Raw genomic sequence first — 20,095 nt, 5'->3', positions numbered from 1 at the left:
ACTACACGTACAGATACACTGCACATTAGCATTAAGATTTCATTAGGAGAATAAATTAGGAAAAAATATCTAAAAAGTCTCCCTGGGGAAGAGAGCAATAATGAAAAAAAGACTGAGAAACATTAGCTTAAAGCCAAAAATGGTCTTTTTTCCTTTACTATTAGCTATTTTTATAAGCTACATAGAAATGGTTATTTTTCCCCATTAGTCCATGTAAATTACGTATTTTTGTAAAAAGTTAGACTAGTGCGCCATCTACTGGTGTAATTTTCAACTGTCTGAACAGGCAGTACTTCCAGAGTGGGGTAGGCATACGACAATCCATTAGTTATGCAAAAAGAATTATTATTTACAATTATATTTTATCTCATCCTTTAAAATTTCTATTTTGATTATCTTTTATAATATATATTAAATTACTAAAGTAATAAATACATAGAATTTATAAAAAACCATTTATAACTCTAATACACACCCCCAAATTTTTTTACTGAAGGCATATTAAGTCTGAAAGACACTGTGTTAGATTATTACTATAAACCTTCCAAATTTCCTCAGAATTGATGAAGTTTTTAAAAATTAACACTCTGCCAAAGAGCCTCCTGAAAAATACTTCATGCCACATAAATTATCACCAAGCAGCTAGGTTAAATAATGAGCCAACAAAATGTCTTTTATCTACTTGGAATAAGAAGATACCCAAGTTCCGGGGCTTCCCTGGTGGCGCAGTGGTTAAGAATCCGCCTGCCAATGCAGGGGACACGGGTTCAAGCCCTGGTCTGGGAAGATCCCACATGCCGCAGAGCAGCTAAGCCCATGCACCACAACTACTGAGCCTGCGCTCTAGAGCCTGCGAGCCACAACTACTGAGCCCACATGCCACAATTACTGAAGCCCGTGCGCCTAGAGCCTGTGCTCTGCAACAAGAGAAGCCACCACAATGAGAAGCCCGCGCACCGCAAAAAAGAATAGCCCCCACTCGCCGCAACTAGAGAAAGCCCGCGCACAGCAACAAAGACCCAACGTAGCCAAAAATAAATAAATAAAAAATAAATAAATTTATGAAAAAAAATAGCGATGTCTATCAACGGGTGAATGGACAAACAATGCATATACTGGAAAAAGCTACTGATACATTCAACAACACGGATGAAACTCAAAGATCTTCACCTAAGTGCAAGAAGCCAGACACACTAGCATACATAATACATGATTCCATTCATATAAAATGTAAACCGATCTATAGTGTAAAAAAAAAAGAAAAAGAAGAAGCAGATCAATAGTTGCCTGGGGCCAGTACAGAAAGAGGAAACTGACCGCAAATGAGTAAGAAGAATCTTTGCAGGGTGACAGGAATGTTCTGTATCTTTACTGTAGTGGGGGCTTCAAGTGTAAATGCAAATGTCAAACCTCATCAAATTACATTCTTTAAAAGGATGTACTTTCTTATATGCAAATTATTCCTCAAAGTTGGTAAGGAAAAACATTCTAAATAGCATTTACACTCTAATCTTTAATGGAGTTGTGTAATTAGCATTGACTCCTAACTAACATTTACTTTTACTTCAGTCTTCAAGTCTCAGAAGTAGTCCACCATGAGATCTCCTATCACCAGAAAAGCTGGATGCTACTCTATACAGTATTCTTAGCTGAGTGACTTTTTTTCAGTTCATAATTCATAATAAGCACAATGAGTTAAAGCAGAAAGAAGTTCATTCTTTGCAAATTACCAGACACATTATTCATAGAAATATTACAGTGTAGATCAACTTTTGAGGACACTGTTCCTTTTTTACATCTTTAACATCTCTAATCCCTCTTAATTCAACATCAAATGGCATAAAAACAGCAAAAATATTATTATATTCAATAAGAGGGATTTAATGTTTCCCCCTCCCTCTCGTAGTGTTCTTTCAGCAAAGGAAACAATTACCATAAACAGAAGAAAATCTCGGTGGATTACTGTTCTGTTGAATCTACCGTAAAATAAACAAGAAAGGGAAATTCAGACTAAAGCAATTACCCCTTCCTAAGGTAATCATGGCGCACTAAGGAATTGCTAACAGAGGCAAGCAGCAATGTAATTTAGAACACTATGACTATTCTGCATTTGTGTTTAAAGAAAAAATATGTAAATTCTTAAATAATCCTGTTTGTAAGGCCATGAAGGCCCTAAGTCAGTGTTTTTCAAATGGAGTCTGGATAGTATTCTTGATTGGCCTGCTTGTGTTTGTGAGTATATAATTGTGGTTTTGGAATGAATACAAAGGCCAAAAAACAACACACTGTCGAAATGAAAGCTGGTACTTCAAATACATAAAAATGGTGGAGAGAGAGAGCGCGATCCTAAGATGCACTGCAGTATAGGAATGCCGAAGTCATAAAAACCTGGACCAAAGTGGTCACCATCATACTTATTCGCAAGCTGATGTTCTGCATATGGATCCCATCTTTGCCTCTACCAACAACCACCAACTGTTTGTGATTAGTTAAAAAAAAAAAAAAAAAGTAGTAAATACAAAACAAAGAATGTTTTCTTTATACAGTATTTTTTTTTAAGTTTCTCAGCATACTATTTTAAGGCTCAGGTCAGTGTTTAAAAATCTGTGCAAAAAGGAAATGCTGATTACAAATTGTTTTGACTGTGATAATGAACACAACTCAAATCATGGGTCATAATGCTTAAAATGGAAAAAATCAAATTGATATAGCTGGATACTATAAAGAGTTTATATTTAGCTTTACGTTTAAACATATGTAATTAACATATTAACAATAAGTAAAGTCTGACAGACCCTGAGAATTTCTCCCATTTAAAAGAATTACAAGATTGAGAAACACTGTCCCTAAGAAATAAAATTTTCAAAATATATTATGGTACAACTTATCACTGTTTTTCATGTTAAGAAAAAAAGAGCTAAGGAAAAAAAAAGGAGCGACAGGAAAGGTATAGAAAGTTTAAGAATAACTTGTAAGGGCTTCCCTGGTGGCGCAGTGGTTAACAATCTGCCTGCCAATGCAGGGGACACGGGTTCGAGCCCTGGTCCAGGAAGATCCCACATGTTGCGGAGCAACTAAGCCCATGTGCCACAACTACTGAGCCTGCACTCTAGAGCCCGTGTGCCACAACTACTGAGCCCGCGTGCCACAACTACTGAAGCCCATGCGCCTAGAGCCCATGCTCCGCAACAAGAGAAGCCACTGCAATGAGAAGCCCGCACACCACAATGAAGAGCAGCCCCCGCTCTCCGCACAGCGCCCAGCAACAAAGATCCAACTCAGCCAAAAATAAATAAATAAATAAAATTAAAAAAAAAAAAAAAAAAAAAAAAAACAATAACTTGTAAGTATGTAACAGGGAAGAGCCAAATCTGACTACATGTTGGATCTGTTACTTTTACTTTAACCTTTGCTTTCCAGCTGCTTTGGTTCACTAAAAGGATACTGCCTATACATAATGGCTGGCTCAGGGAACCGTGCCCCTCTGTCTGAATGTTAAACCAAAGTGCCTTTGTTCAGGGAAGCATCCTGACCCTGTCCACCTGTGAATATCTGCAAGAAAGAAGAAATTAACACATCTCCTCCCCGAGGCTGGCCATTCCAGGGGATATTTGCAAAACTTATGGCCTTTTTACTTTACTTCCTCATCTCCTCCCCCTCTCTGTTCTATAAAAGAAACTGACATCCAAACCCCGATAAGATGGTTTTTTTGGAGACATTAGTCTGCCATCTTCTTGGTCTGCCAGCTTTCCGAATAATTCTGAATAAAGTCATATTCCTTGCCTCAACACCTCATCTCCTGATTTATTTGCCTGTCATAAGGCGAGCAGAGTGAGCTTGGACTCGTTAACAATAAGTAAATGAAAACAACAGTATTAAACCTGAGAAACTGTACACAACAAATTAAGTCTCTCAAAGAAAATGAAACGCATTTTCACAGAAGTATAAAAAAATCTGTTTATAGTTATAAAAACTTTAAAAATTTATATAAGGCTATAGTGCCAAAAATAAACATATACTCACTCATATTTTAAATATTAAAAAAAACAATCTAATGGTTGCCCTTACAGTCTTAAATATTTTTTAAATCAAAAATTGAATTATTGCCAAAATATAAGATTAATAAATTATGAAACTGCTAGAAGCTATATTAAGAGCAATAAAAAGTAGAATGCTTAATGTATACTTTAATCATTAGGAAACTCAGCTTCCCTTCGGGCAAACAATGCTGAAGTCATAATTCTTCCCTGATTTACTTTTAAAGACATTTCAGAAGTATGATAATTCCAAAACAAAAATAAAACAGAAGCCAGGACCAAAGGAAACTGGATGGGGAATCAAGAAACAGAGGTCTTATTCCTGGTTCTCCAAATTATTCTGTGTGGCTCCAGGCAAGTCATTTACAACTCTCAATTCTTCTACTCATTTCCTAGTGATGGAGTGTAAACCAAGAATGTCTCTAAAGAGAGTTCCTCAGGAAGCAAGCACTTAGCATATAAATAATGCTGTTACCTGAGTCTATTAAAGATCAAAAAATGTCTCTGAGGGCGGACACCAGGGCCCATCTCTAAGAACTACATGTAAGAGACAAGAATAGCAAAAGAACACACCTTCAGGTTTTGGGGTCGACTGAATTTGTTGAGAAGTGCAGTCTGAATGAGCTCCCACCGGCTCCCTGCAGTTCGCTCACCATTCTTTAAGGAAAAGAAAAACATGAGGAAACTATTCCAAGTTTTTTTACATGGTAGAATCAGAAGTCAAACAGCAAGTATTAAAATACCTTTCAGAGACTAAAAGAACATCAGTTCTGTTCAGTTTTGTTCTTACCTCATCTTCCACCGGGTACAAGTTTTGTTCTGAACAAGGCATCTTAACATGCTTGTTGTCCCACAAATCTTTAAAATGTGTTGGGAAAGGTTTAGGAACTTCTCCTGCTCGCAAAAGATCTACCTGAAATACAAGAAAACTGTAAGTGCATAAAAACTAGGCATATCTCTTGTACAAAATAATCCAAAGAAAGCAGCCAAAGCAAATGTTATAAAATACAGACCAGCTCCTAGGCAAGAAATCTCATGTCTTTTCCAGTTGTTCCCCCTCCTTACTTCCAGTTAATCAGTTTCCAAGTCACCATGTCCTGGACATTCTATCTTCATCCCATCCAGCCCCCAACCGCCCCCCATCCCCCATCCTCATTATTCATTGCCTGAATTTCTGGCAACAGCTTTCTATCCCTCTCCCTAACTCCAACTACTCCCAGACACAGTCATCCCCCATAAAACCCTTATCCCCACTTGGGAATAACAGTATGTTTCTAAAGTATCCCCAAGTTTCTAATCCTATAATGGCTCCCCTCTGCCTATACTTTGATTCTAAATGATTTCAGTTTTTAACATCCTCTCTTACTGCAAACACTATCTGGGTAAACATCTATTCTGATCTTCAAGACTCAGCTCAATCTTCATTTCCTCTAAGAAGTCTTTAAAAACTTTCTAATAGGCAGTAAGTGTATTCTCTCTTGTTTTATTAGATCATTATCATACTAGAGCACACTTTTTTCCCTTCCCCCACTAGACTCTAAACTTCTTGAGAATAGTAATTATATGAACTTTGTATTTTGAATATTTGCAACAGAGCCTGACATATGTGTTTCTAATACATATAAGTGTTTACATACATACAGTTGACCCTTGAACAACACGGGTTTGAACTGCATGGGTCCACTTATACAACGATCTTTTTCAATGAATACGTACTACAGTACCACACAATCAGCAGTTGATTGAATCTGTGGATGTGGAAACTCGGATATGGAGGGCCAACTGTAAAGTTATACTTGGCTTTTGGACTGCCCAGAGGGTTGGCACCCCTAACCCTCGAGTTGTTCAAGGGTCAACTGTATATGTAAATATACACACATATGTATACATACATATGTGTGTATATGTATGCATATATATACACATGCTACTTATAATAAGCATTAAGTAAATGTTTGAGGAAAAAGATACTTTAAAACAAAATAGCTTTACATTTTGCCTAATCTGGACATTTCATATAAATGGAATCATACAAAATGTGACCTTTTGTGCCTGGCCTCCCACTTAGCATAATGTTTTCAAGGTTCATCCATGCTATACCATAAATCAGAATTTCACTGTAGATCATCAAATAATCACACAAATAAATATAAAATTTCAAATGTAAGATGCTATAAATGAGAGGTTCATAGTGTCATAAGAACCTTTCTAGACAATTTTAACTTATCTGGTAAGCTTAGGGAAGGCTTCGAGGAAGTAGCAATTGAGCTCAACTCCAAAGGATAAAAAGAAGTAGGAAAAGGCGGAAGAAACAAGAAAAGGGAATAGCCTTGAAAAGGGAAAGCTGCTGTCAAATAGGCAGCTTCATTAAAAGTCTGCAACCCGGGCTTCCCTGGTGGTGCAGTGGTTGAGAATCTACCTGCTAATGCAGGGGACATGGGTTCAAGCCCTGGTCTGGGAAGATTCCACATGCCGTGGAGCAACTGGGCCCGTGAGCCACAACTACTGAGCCTGCGCATCTGGAGCTTGTGCCGCAGCAAGAGAGGCCGCGATCGTGAGAGGCCCACGCACCGTGATGAAGAGGGGCCCCCGCTTGCCGCAACTAGAGAAAGCCCTCGCACAGAAACGAAGACCCAACACAGCCAAAAATAAAATAAATAAATAAAGACCCAGTATAAGTGTAATTTCATTAAAAAAAAAAAAGTCTGCAACCCAAGATAAATAAATTTATAGGCCATTTATATAGATAACCATTAAAACCATGAGTGTGTATAAGACTACCCCGAGAGAGAAGGAGAAGATAAGAGGACCTATGAAAAAGCTTTGGGGAACTCCAACGACCATTTAAGGGCCACATATAGAAAAAAAGCTAAAAGGAACATAAGAAGTGGCTTAAGGAGGTAGGAAGAAAATCACGATTATATAGTGTCAAGGAATCCAAAGGATGAGAATATTCCAAGGAGGAAAGAATAAAGAATGGTCAAAAGTGGCTGAGTCATCAATCTTGCCAAAAGTATTTTCACCTCCATATGAGGATCCCAAAAGTGATTCTGTAAAGATGTGCCATGTAATCTGAGGTGACAAAAGCAGGTACCAGCAGAGGTTCACACACAGGGGAACATATATGTAAGAATATGCTTTGGATGTCTGTCTGTCTAAATGTGTGTGTGCATGTGTGTAGTGCATGCACCTACATGTGTTTGCCTTATGTGTGTACATGTTGGTGTGTGAATGTGTGTGCATGCATGCATTTACAGATAATCAAGCACTGACTATTATGTCCATGCAATTTCAGATTGCCTTACATTTCTAATGCTAAATATCAGCTTTACTTTATTACTTCAACTTCTGTAACTATTAATATCTGGCATCTTAGAAATGTAACTAAGGACTGTCTATCTAATAACTATTAATTATACATATATCATATTACCATATTCAGGAAAAAGAATCTAGAAGAAAATACACCAAATTGTTAAACTCTGGGAATAGGACTGAGAGACACTTGGGTTTTCTGAGGTATTCACTTTCACATAACAGTTGCTTTTTTCGGGCTTCCCTGGTGGCGCAGCGGTTGAGACTCTGCCTGCCAATGCAGGGGACACGGGTTCGAGCCCTGGTCTGGGAGGATTCCACATGCCGCGGAGCAACTGGGCCCGTGAGGCACAACTACTGAGCCTGCGCGTCTGGAGACTGTGCTCCGCAGCAAGAGAGGCCGCGATAGTGAGAGGCCCGCGCACCGCGATGAAGAGTGGCCCCCGCTCGCCGCAACTAGAGAAAGCCCTCGCACAGAAATGAAGACCCAACACAGCCAAAAATAAATAAATTAATTTAAAAAAAAAAAAAAAAAAAACAGTTGCTTTTTTCTTTTTTTCCATTGAGCCTATATTACTTTTGTAATAAAATAAAACTTTTATAAATTCATTGGATATCTAACAATAAATAAACAGTAGTTACAGAGATTAAGTAATGATGGTATAAGATGCTTCAGGTTTTCTTTGTGGGTAGTGGGAGAGAGGAAGCAGGAAAAGTCAAAATATCACTTACTTCCCTCGATCAACCTTTTTTCCAAATCTTCACCATTAACATCTTGTCAGTCATCCAAGTCTTTTCTTAATTTTACACACATTAGCAATGCCTCCTTTTCCCTTATCACCCATACTTAAGAATTCACCATGTCCTATCAATATTACCTCAAAACAATGCAAGCATTTATTCTTTTTTATTCCCACGGTTATTACCCTGTCTCAGTTATTTCCAAACTTTTTTAAATAGCAGAACTCTTTTTTTCCCTAAGAAATCTGATACAAAATCATTATATTTAAACATAAGCTATTTAAATAAATATAATTTTTACAGTAACTTTACATACTCTAACATCAATAGCAATGAGACTACTTTAAGGACTATAAAATCTGAAATCAGGAGTTAGAGATGACAGCTAAAGCTTGTATCAACCTACTATTTACATCTCTTATCCAGTATTAAGAAAATCCTATTCACACACCAAAATAGCTGCAAATGGTAACCTTTTTTAACTGTTATTTTGATGCTTAAGGAAATTCTTCAGTCAAACAGCAGTGGCAAGACAACCTCGATTCTATGAGCTGCATAAAAATGAGTTCTCTTGGTAAAATCTGCTGGTTAAAATACGGTATCAAGCATTTTAAAATTTGAGTGCATTTGTTAGTTCTTTTACTACAGGTTTTCCATAGCTAAAAATATAATTTAGAAAAGAAATGTGAGTCAATTTCAAAAGAACCCCTGAACCACTTCCATGCAGCACAATTTGATAATTATTGTTTCTTTACTTTTCATCTCTTATCTGAGCTCTTACATTACCTTCCCCTGTTTCCAATGCATCCTCACTTCAGTTTTCCTTACCTATACCTGTCTGATCAATCTTGCTATACATACAGTACAACTCTTGTCTACACAGACATTTTAATGAGTTCCAATTCTTATAGACTCAAGTCCAGTTCCTGGCACCTGAAGCCCTCTACAATATGGACCCAATCCACCTTTCAAGTCTTCTCTTCCACCATTTCCCATCCAAATTCTCAGTTCTAGCAAATCAATTGTTTTTCATTTCTAAAACAAATAGTTTTTAACTACACAGCCTTTTCCTATACAGGTTATGTATCTGTCTGGAATTCCCTTGCCTTACTAAATTAACTCCACCTCAGAAATTTCTGCTCATCTTTAGGAGCTCAGTCAAACCCCACCACCCTGCTCAATGTTGCTGCTACCTATGTTAATAAATTCTACACTTCAAAATATTTAATCACATGTAGACTAAGTTGTACAAGAAAAGGGATTTTTTTTAAGTAGCCCCTGTGAAATCTCATACAGAGTCTGACTAATAAATGAGATGAATATTTAATCCTCTATGGGGTTTTTTTGTTTTTTGTTTTGGCCATGCCACACGGCTTGTAGGATCTTAGTTCCCTGACCAGGGATCAAACCCAGGCCCACAGCAGTGAAAGCGCTGAGTCCTAACCATCCTAACCACTGGACCACCAGAGAATTCCCAAGACATGAATATTTAAAACTATTCTATGAGTAGTAGAAATCTTCTAAAATTGGATTATGGTGATGGTTGCCTAAGTCAGTAAATTAACTAAATATGGGCTTCCCTGGTGGCACAGTGGTTAAGAATCCACCTGTCAACGCAGAAGGGACAGGGGTTCGAGCCCTGGTCTGGGAAGATCCCACATGCCATGGAGCAACTAAACCTGTGTGCCAAAACTACTGAGCCTGCGCTCTAGAGCTTGTGAGCCACAACTACTGAGCCCCTGTGCCACAACTAATAGAGCCTGCGCACCTAGAGCCCGTGCTCCGCAACAAGAGAAGCCACCACAATGAGAAGCCTGAGCACCGCAACAAAGAGTAGCTCCCACTCACTGCAACTAGAGAAAGCCCATGCGAAGCAACAAAGACCCAACGCAGCCAAAAATAAATAAATAAAATTTTTTAAAAAATTAACTAAATATCACTGAATTGAGTACTTAAAATGGGTTAATTTTATATACCTCAATAAAGTTGTTGTTGTTGTTGTTTTTAAAAAAAGAACCCATGGACAGTGTGAAAGAGGTTACCAGGGGTTAGTTAGGAATGGGAAGTTACTGTTTAGTAGGTAGAGTTTCTGTGTGGGAAGATGAAAAATTTCTGGAAATGAATAGTGGTAATGGTTGCACAACATTGTGAATGGACTGAATGCCACTGAAATGTACACTTAAAAATGGTTAAGATGGTATATGTATAACCACAATTTTTTAAAATAAGGTTTGTTTTAAAAATGTTGAGTTTGAGATACCTGTGGGACAGTGATGGAGATGTCTAGAAGAATCTAAAGCTCAGAAAAGAGGGTAAAACTGAAGAATGATTTGAGGATATTGAACCACATACAACTTTGAATTTTAGTACCTAACATGTGGTGGGTACTCAATAAATATTGTCAATTGAATTTTTTTTTAAATCCAATAAATTTTCTTAAAAATACAGAAAAATTCAATTTCCTCACCAGCTAACAATGATTCATCTTATGGATTATTAAGTACCGTGTTAAGTAAGCTATCATTATATTTCTCCATCCTGTAGAATTCTCAGTAGTTTATATATGCAGAAAAGAGAAGCACTTTCTATGCTTTGGTCTGTTTTTCACATTTATAAGTATCAGAATAAATTAAGACTTAGCATCTTCTCTCTTTATAGGTAAGAGGTAACACCTACCCGAATAGTCACTGTGTGACTGGCAGATGGTCTCAACGGAGGCAGCCGGATCCCACACCTTGGCATTCTTCTCATCTCCTCAATAGGAGTTCCAAGCCATTTCTTATCTGGAGAAAGGTGAGGTGGAATGTATTTAGGGATCTTCCTTTCTGTTCTTTGATGTTTGATTTCACATTGTTCTTTTCTAAGATCAAAACAAATGTATTCAGTCACAAACCACTTACCGTTTAAATTTACTTAGATACACAAGTGAAAAAACTTACCCAGAACGTTATTGTTTAAAATGTGCCAAACTTGCTCTTTCTCCTTGGTATTTAGAAAAAAACAAAACAAAACAACAAAAAAACCTTATAAGGTTTACAGTAAAACCCAAGAGCTTATTTTCAATACTCTGTGGAAGGAATTTCCAAACACACGTAAACCACCTTCTGAAAAAAGGGACCATGTAAAAATATGTACACTGCCAAATGAGTCATGATTCACAGTATCAGCTACTTCTCAGGACTCTAGACAGTAATTTTCAATGAAGTGAACTTACTATGGCATGCTTGCCATAAAAGATCACAAAAATTATGGAGTAGGCTTTACGATATCATATGGGATAATTGCATAAATAAAATTTTTACATTTACATTTTTTTTGTAATCAGACTGGGATTTAAATCCCAGCTTTACCACCCACAAGTTACATAATTTCAGTGAATTCTCTAACCCAAATCTCAATTTTCTCATTTGTGAAGTGAGTACAATAACACCTGCCTGCCTGTTAAAGCATTAGAGAAGGTGCATATATAATGGCCTAAGAAAACAGCAGTTACTATCATATTTATGTTCTAGTAATTCCCATAAATCTCCGAAGGAAGTTCATGAAACTAAAGTCTGATTATTTATTTACTTCTTGTTTTCTGTTTCTGGGATTTTTAGAATTTAACATTTTGAACCTAGGTTTAAGTTTAGCATAAATAGTTAACAAGAAAGACAACTATTTCTTTGCTTCAGTGTAAACCATAACTTTGTTAAACCCCCCCTTACAAAATTATAAAACATGTTACACTACTGAAGATACTCTTGATGGCAAAAATTACCTTTTGTCCTCTGCTTTCGGCATTCTCATGAAATGATCCGTGATTTTAGAATCCTTTTTCCCATGTTGCTTAGAATTTCTGCACTCTACATTCAGGCTAGAAGTACTTCCAGGTAGTTTGACATTTAAATCATTCATTCCAGTGCGACTCTCTCCTTCAAATTGGAAATGTAATCGAATCTCACCTCCCTTAGCAGAGGACCGTTTCCTCAATTCAGTGTCAGCTTCTCTTACTTGGAACCTTGAAGGTTTATTTGCTGTTTGGGTGGAACTATCTTCCTGTTCATCAAAACCTGGACTTGTCTCTTCATCTGCTTCTGAGTCCTGACAACTATTTTTGGAATTATCTACATCCATTGGTGACTCGGGTTCACTTTCTTTCTCAAATGCAGGAGAATTTCCTAGGCTACTTTCTTGTCTACTCAATTTGTTGGCATTTTTCAGTCCAGTACCAACATCCTCAGAGCCGATATCTGACAAGGGGCTCTCTGGCACCACGTCTGTCTCTTCCTGCTGACACCCTGCACAGTCTTCGGCGGGATGGCAAGCTTTGCTGCACTTCTGGTGGCTTCTGGCTTCTACACCCTGTTCATCTTCTGTTGTCTGTTTTGCATTCGCAAGCTTTATAGGTGTCAAAAATTGTTGATTATCTCTACTCTCCTCACTATTTGTGTCACTGTGATCATCATTTTGGGGTGACTGATCAATGTTAGCATTACTGAACTGCTCTGGTACCAGAGTTACTATTGGAGGTTCACTTTCCAAAAGCCGCTCTGAATGTTTCCCTTCTTTTTGCCACTTACAGATAGCTGCAGTCTGATGCTGGTTCAAATATTGTGTACTTTTTTCAACTGGTGATTTATCAAAACCTAGCTGAGAAACATTTTCTAATTTTTCCATGTTATGTTGATAAAAGTTATCTTTCTGTACAGAACTCATCATGGATTCTTCTCTTGTGTTGTTGTTTTCTTTACTATGCAAACTACAAAAGAATAGAAAGAATGATACAACAGAACTTATGATACAACAGAAAGAAGTTATGACGCAAAAAATCACTTACCTGAACACACTCCTACAATGTCACAGCATTAATTAAACTACTTGTGATTACCTGAGCATACAGCATGCTCTTTCATGGGTCCATGTCTTTGCACATATGCCTATAATGCCCTTTCCCCAACTGTGTGCCTGGCAAACACCTGCCACAGTGCAGTGTTAAACTTCACTCACCTCCTGTGCAGTCTTTCCTGTAAAGGTAAAGCTGATTGTCCGTTTTATATGTTAACCACCACTGTACCTTGTTTAAACCTTTACTGTTGCATTGATCACACCATGTAATCATCATGTGTTTTGGTGTCTGTCAGCATCACTACACTATAAGTATCTTAAAGACAGAGACTATTCCTCTTTCATCTCTGTATCTCAAGTATATTAGACCACCCCTGGCACATAGGAGACTCTAAAAAATTATTATTTATTAACTGAAATGTAGATAAAGAAAAATGGGAAAGCAAAAAGAAGAGAAAACGGCATGAAGCACAATAAAACATCCATATATCATGTTATTCATTTCTCTATATAGGCATGGTTCTTTACCTTTCTGATTCAGCTGTCTTGAGTCCTTTTGTGTCCATCCAACTGGTAATAGTCTTCTGTTTGAAAACTGTAAAAAAAAAAAAAAAAAAAAAAATTAATGTATGTGCATGCATACCTTCAAAGAGAAAATACCTATAGCAGCATATATGCATGTAAGGCATTATGACAGGTTCTGTGGATTAAACAACGATTAATCACTCCTTCCCCACTCAGGCAATGGGAGATAATACATTTGGCATAGAAGAGAAAGTGACCAGACCCTAAAAGAATGGGTATGGCCTAATGGATGAGAGTACATGCTCTGAAATCAGATTACCTAGATCCAAATCCTGGCCCCCCTACTGGATTCCTGTATGACTTTGTGAAGAGCCATTTCTCTGGGTCTCTGATTCCTTATTAGTAAACATGCAAATTAATAGTATCTCTCCTGGGGTTATTGTGAGGTTTAAATTAAATAATAACCATTGCAAAGTGCTTAGGGCACTATCTGATATATGTTCAGTAAATATTAGTTCTTAATTATCATTAGTATCAAAAGAGATGCTGAGGGAGTTCCCTGGTGGTCTAGTGATTAGGATTTGGTGTTTTCACTGCCATGGCCCAGGTTTAATCCCTGGTCAGGGAAATGAGACCCTGCAAGCTATGCAGCATGGCCAAAATAATAATAATGATAAATTTAAAAAATAAAATAAATAAAAAAGATCCTGATAAGAAATTAAGATATTTCTGAGGAAAAGACTACTTTAGGGAACTGAAGTAAATGGGATCATCTGATAAGTAGTGCTTGAACTGTGTCTTGAAGAATAAACATGTCATCACATAAAGGGAAAATCAGAAGCAACGGAACCAATGGCAGAAAAATATAAAGAAAGCAACAGAAAACATGGTTGAGAAGTCAGCTAGGACCATATCATAGAGATCCCCAAACAACCCACAAAGAGAGGTACAAAAAAGTGTCAAAAGTCACACTCAGAGTTATAATGCCAGAGTTCAAATCTAGGAGTCTCCAAGTCAGGCAGGATACATAGCCTGGAGGGCAGATGTGAAGGGGCAAGAAGGAACAGCCTGTCAGTAGAAGCCAGCGAGGAAGGTATTGGTCTAGGTCAGTGGTTCCCAAACCATCTGAATCATCAGGAGGCTGACAACAAATGGATCCAAGGGCCACACCTAGACCTTCTGAATCAAAATCTATATGTGATGATGGAGGTATGAGGGAAGCTGGAATCTGTATTTTTTTTTTTTCAAAAAATGATTTTGATGATCAGCAAGGTTGAAGAACTACTGGTCAAGATCTAAAAATAGTCCTTGTAAGGACAGAGAATAAAAAGTTGAGAAGTGAGAGTCATTACAGACCTCACAATGATAGGAGAAGTTAAAGATGACACTAAGCTTTAATGCTTGAGACTTGAAAGATGATGACAACATTAAATAGAAATGTAGAATATAAAAGAACTGGATTTAGGGGGAAAATATGATTGGGTCAATACTGAACACACTAAATTTGAAATGCCAAAAAGATAACTATACAGAAATGACCAGCAGACAGTAGCAAAAGTAGAATTGATGGTTCAGTGAGGGACATGTAACATAAATAAATTCAAGCCACAATTTATATAAACATTAGAAATTTAAGCATGCTTTCAAAATGTAATGTACTGCATATGGATTACATGTATATAACATTTTAGTATAAGAAAATCTTGAACATTCTCAACTACTGTCTAAATTGCAATGTAAGAATCTAGGTACCTTAGGTCATAAACTCTTCTTATTTACCTATGTCCCCTCAAACACCATAACATGAGATGCCATCCCAAATATATGAAAATCAACAATTTATTTACCACTGCATTTGAGTGCCATATAATTTATACTTTCCACAAAATCTTTTATTAGCATTTTAAAAATCATTTCTTTCACAAAAAATTATATATACATTTGATATTTCTTGTTAAACACCACTACTTTCGTGACTTTATTAAGTTACTACTTCTACAGCAAATCAGGCTTCAGAGAAAAAATTAGTTTCGGTCACAAGGGAGTAAGAGGATGATCCACTTGGTTCTGAGACTTTTTCTACAGTTCCATCTTCTCTATTTAATTTCCTTATATCAAACACAGCAAGTATAGAAAATCCTCAAAGTACAAATCAGCAATGAGCCAAAAAATTCATTTTTTGGGTCAGTGTAGAATTTAAAATACCTTTTTCCATAAATGTAAAGATTCAATGGTATGCAATGGCTAGGTTCCTATAACACACATGAAGCATGGCATTATGATGACAAGTCTACAGAACCTAAAAAAGTGCATGCAACATCATTTCCTAAAAAGCTAGGAAGAGTGTTCCAGTGTTGTTGAAGGAGAGGTCTCCCTCCTGCAGCTCTGACGCTGAGAATGTGTTCTCTCTCTAGCTTCAGGCTTCCTATTATAATTCCTGAAGCCTGAGAACAGCGTGAAGGAGGAGAAGCAAGAAGTGAGGAACTGACATTTCCTGCTAATAAAATGGTCCTCAGTCCTTCCGATGGCCCCAGAGAAAGGACAGCTTACTTCTCTTTCCAATACCACTACTTCTGGCTTCAAAAGGTTTCTTTCACAACACATCACAGGACTGTATCAGTTGTACCCCTCTTATTCCTGAAGGAAGCATGAAATGATGTGTCCTGGGTTCTGAGGAATTTCTTTTAACTAGAAGTAATCACAGCAAACAAAAAGGGAGGCAATAGAAGGTGATGAAATATCAATAGATACGAGATCTGGAGTCAAACAAAATCCTGGACTGAGCTCTTTGCTCAGTCACTTACTAGTATGTACTTCATTTCTTTAAGCCTTTATGTCTTCACCTGCAAAATGGGGTTAACAATACCTATTTCCAAGGCTTATGTGGATCAATGAGAGAAAATATTGTGCCCAGTCTCACAAAGCAGAAACTCAACAAATGTATTCTCTATCAACATTTCCACCCAATCTCTTTTTTCACTGAGATCAGTCGTTCTCCAACTTTACTCTGACTTCACACCATTTACATAATCTCATAAGTAACCTCACTCAGTAACCAGCAAATTTCAATGAGCAAATCATTCAATTAGGTGCTAGAGATACCGGCAAAAGGCACAAAATGCAGTAAAATTCACCTGCATTTAAAGGAACACCCTCACCTTCACAAAAAGCCTCTTTCCTCCAGCAGCAGCAAGATAAGGCATGGGAAGGAAGGGTGTGGTGAGACCTAAGAGCGATGGACAGTGGGAGAGTTTTGAGGTGAGGAAAGAGGTTTGAAGGTGCTTTTGACAGCACCGAAGCTGGAAGAATGATAAGGGGGATGGGGGAGAAGGCAGCTCCAGTCTCCCACCCACCCACCACTGACCTACACTCAGATCATCCCTGGAGCGAGGAGAGAAACTCTAGGTAGTTATAACAGGCAGAAAAGGGGAGCTCCTACAGCAACACAACTGGATAAACCATTCCCCATCAGAGGGTGAATAGCATGCTGAGTTCTGCCTATATGCAGATTTGCAGATTTCAATCAGTATAAGAAATATGCCCAGGAAGATAAATAACACAAAATTTAAAGATACTGAATAAATATCCATTTCCCTATCTCACTTCTAGGATAACTATATATAAACATTTTAACTACCAAGTTCCTAAAAGAATTCCAAAATCTCAAACAATAGATTTTGATACAAATTTAGATTTTGAACATTTTGTTAATTGGTGTCCTGTGCCAGGTATACAGAAAACATTTACACACATGCACAAGTACAGCCCAAGTATTAATTCACTCCCTCTTCTGAAAATCAGAAGATCCAATTAGTGAGGACTGACAGACCACCCCCCCCAACTCACTCCTCCTTTACATGCAAATAAAGTTAATAGGACCACAAATTAGCCTGTTACAGAAGTCAGATACAGTACTTGGAGGTCACCCTTAGTTCCCCTCCCCTCCACTCTCCTTCAACAAGTTCTCTGAAATCTACATCCTAAATCTTAAACCCACCCCTTCCTCCCCATCTTCAAAATAGCACCAATATTCAAAGAACAGTTACATCACTCACTGGGCAACTGCATTTGTTTCCTGCAACTGGTCTCCTTGTCTACAGTCTTGACTTTCTCTAATCCAGCATTTCACAAACTACAAATGACCAACATTTTTTAATGAAATAATACAGACAACATGATAATGCAGCATACATAGTAAAGTATTATTTCATGAAACTTTTGTTTGTTATAAACATGACCTATTTACCAGGAGATATATAGATATAGATATAGATATAGATATAGATATAGATATAGATATACACTGCTTACTCTGTGTACCAAGTGAAATTTATACTGTGGGTTGCAGTCAGAAAGGTCCAAAGATCACTGCCTAAGCCATCTTTTCTAAAATATTAACCAAATGATATCCCTTTTCTTACAAGCTTTTTAGTGGCTCCCCGTTAACCACAGGTCAAATCCAAACTCCTTGAAATGGCACTTGAGTTTGTCCATAAATAAGCTCTCGCTCCCCTTCCCAGCCTCAGCTGAGTCTTGTCATTCTGGTCTCCTGTCAAGCCACCTTTTGTACATGCCGTTCCCTCTGCCTATATAATTTTTTCTTTCCCTGGTTTATACAGCAAATCCTGCTCATCCTTCAATACTAAGTGCAGGTCTGCTCCTCATTGCCTCTAAGTCCTGAGAGAACTAAGTGTACACCATTCATCAGAGGACTTCCTAACCTGTGCCCATTCTCTTATACTGCTGACCAACACATACTTTTTGAAATGCCCCCGTCCTTGCATGACACAACAAAAGCAGGCTTTCCTCCTACTTCTCTGGCTGCTTCTCTTCAGTCTACTCTTACATGGTGGTGTCTGTCCTAGGTCGCCTTTATTTTCACTACATGCTTTATACTATCTAATCTACTACCATCGTATCAATTATGGTGTATGTGACAATAACTCCCAAACCTGTATTTCCAGCACAGATATATTTCTTATGAGGTACAAACCCACATAACCCATTCCCTCCTAAATCCATCCACTTTTCCCCTTTCCTACCTACTGCCTGCAACCAACTATTAACCATCATTATCTCCCATCTAGACTAACTCCTTAACTATCTTGGGCCTGCACTTCTGCTCCCTTTCGATCCATTCATTTTCCACACACCAGCCACAAGGACCTTTAAAATATATATTTTTAAATAAATATACATATATTTAAAAAATATATATCCAGTCAAGTCACTCCCCTACTGAAACCCTTTAATAGTTTAACATTGCCCTTAGAAATAAAGTTCAAAACCCTTAGCATTGCCCAGTATGATCTGATCTTTGCCTACCTCTCTGCAACCTCATCTCTCACTACTCTCCCCTGCTGACAATATGAATCAGCTGCACTTTGGGATCACTTCATTAACTTCTCTTCATCTAGCTAACTCATCACTCTTCCGTTCTCGGAATAAGGCTCTTATCTTCTGGCTGGGAGATTACCTTTGAGCCCACAAACTGGATTAGGTACACCTGACTTCTACCATAACGCTCCGTTCCTTCATGAATTGGAACATCCATTACCCTTTATTATGTTAACTTCCCTAATTGTCTATCTCTCTTGATAGATTTTAGGGTATGAAGACAGAAACAAAGTTACTTTTGTTCAACACTCTACACCAGAAACAAGCATAATGCAAGCTAAGAATAATAGCTCTGCACCCAGGAACTTAGAATGTAAATTGAGATAAGCTGTGCTTTTCTTTGCAGCTTTCTTTCCATCTAGAGGCTGAAGCGTCACATACACAGTTAAACCTCCTTAACGACTAAGGCAATTTCTCAGTCAAACCCGAAGAAAGGAAACAAGTGGAGTATCCTACCACTTCCCTCCCTGTGAGTGACTGCTCATCAGGGTTTCTCACACCACCAATCGCCACGGGAAAAATCCGGCCCCATTCTCCCAGTAGTAGCCTTGGTGGCTCAGCAAGGGGACCTCAGAGTTCAGAGTGGTGCACACAAGACCAGAAAAGCGCGGGGTGGCGGGGGGGAGCGGTGCTGGAGTCCCTGGCTCCTCAGAGACCAAGAAGAGGTTTGGGCCGAGGCGAAGGACAAAGAGCTTTATTTCCCCACGTACCAAGCGAGGTGGCGCTGCCTCTGTGCGGTCCCGCCCGCCCCGGGACGCAGCCTGACGAGGACGGCGGGACCCTGAACTGCACCGGAGCGTCCTTGGGATCGAGGACGCGCCTCCGCCTGCCGGGGAAGCTCCGGGCGTCCGAGGCGGCCGGCGGAGAAGTTGCAGCGGCGCCCCAGCGGGGTCGCTTAGTGCAGGGCTCACAGCCGGGGCCCGCACTCATGCTGGGACCCGCAGCGCACAGTCCCCGGGCTAGCCCGGGCGGAGAGCCTCATTCACTAACCCTGGGAGGGACGGACTGCGCGTCCTTCTCGGCGCCTCCCGACACCATGCCCTCTCTGCCGCTGCCTGCTTCTGCAGCTGCTGCTCTGCCGGCCTCCCGAGCCAGACCCTATCCAGTCGCCTGCCTTCCCTCTTCCACAGGAACCCCACCTTCCTTAAGATGCGCCGCTTTGATTCTGGCTTCGTTCACTTTCCCACCACCGGAAAGCTGCCGTCAGGCGCTTCCGCCTTCCGGGACGTACGCTGTCGCAAAGCGGAAGTGTG

General features: G+C 38.8%; 1 protein-coding gene across 4 annotated transcripts in view; it reads right to left on the bottom strand.

Annotated features, from left to right (window-relative positions):
* The window catches only part of PARG (poly(ADP-ribose) glycohydrolase), a 113,068-nt gene extending 92,995 nt beyond the window's left edge, over positions 1-20,073 (bottom strand). The window contains exons 1-6 of one of the 4 annotated variants that reach the window (XM_082423479.1): positions 19,982-20,073; positions 13,449-13,515; positions 11,854-12,834; positions 10,770-10,953; positions 4,828-4,950; positions 4,611-4,694 (exon numbers count right to left, since the gene is read on the bottom strand). In XM_082423479.1, the coding sequence (XP_082279605.1) occupies positions 4,611-4,694; positions 4,828-4,950; positions 10,770-10,953; positions 11,854-12,834; positions 13,449-13,486 (1,410 nt within the window). In that variant the 5' untranslated portion in view covers positions 13,487-13,515; positions 19,982-20,073. Of the gene's footprint in view, positions 1-4,610; positions 4,695-4,827; positions 4,951-10,769; positions 10,954-11,853; positions 12,835-13,448; positions 13,516-19,552 lie in introns of all 4 variants that reach the window. The other 3 variants (XM_082423477.1, XM_082423476.1, XM_082423478.1) reach the window with 3 other exon arrangements.
* Positions 20,074-20,095: the final 22 nt, after the last annotated feature.

Source organism: Balaenoptera physalus (genome assembly GCF_965194825.1).
Source record: "Balaenoptera physalus genome assembly, chromosome: 14".
Classification (NCBI taxonomy): domain Eukaryota; kingdom Metazoa; phylum Chordata; class Mammalia; order Artiodactyla; family Balaenopteridae; genus Balaenoptera; species Balaenoptera physalus.
This window is presented reverse-complemented; position numbering and strand designations above follow the sequence as displayed.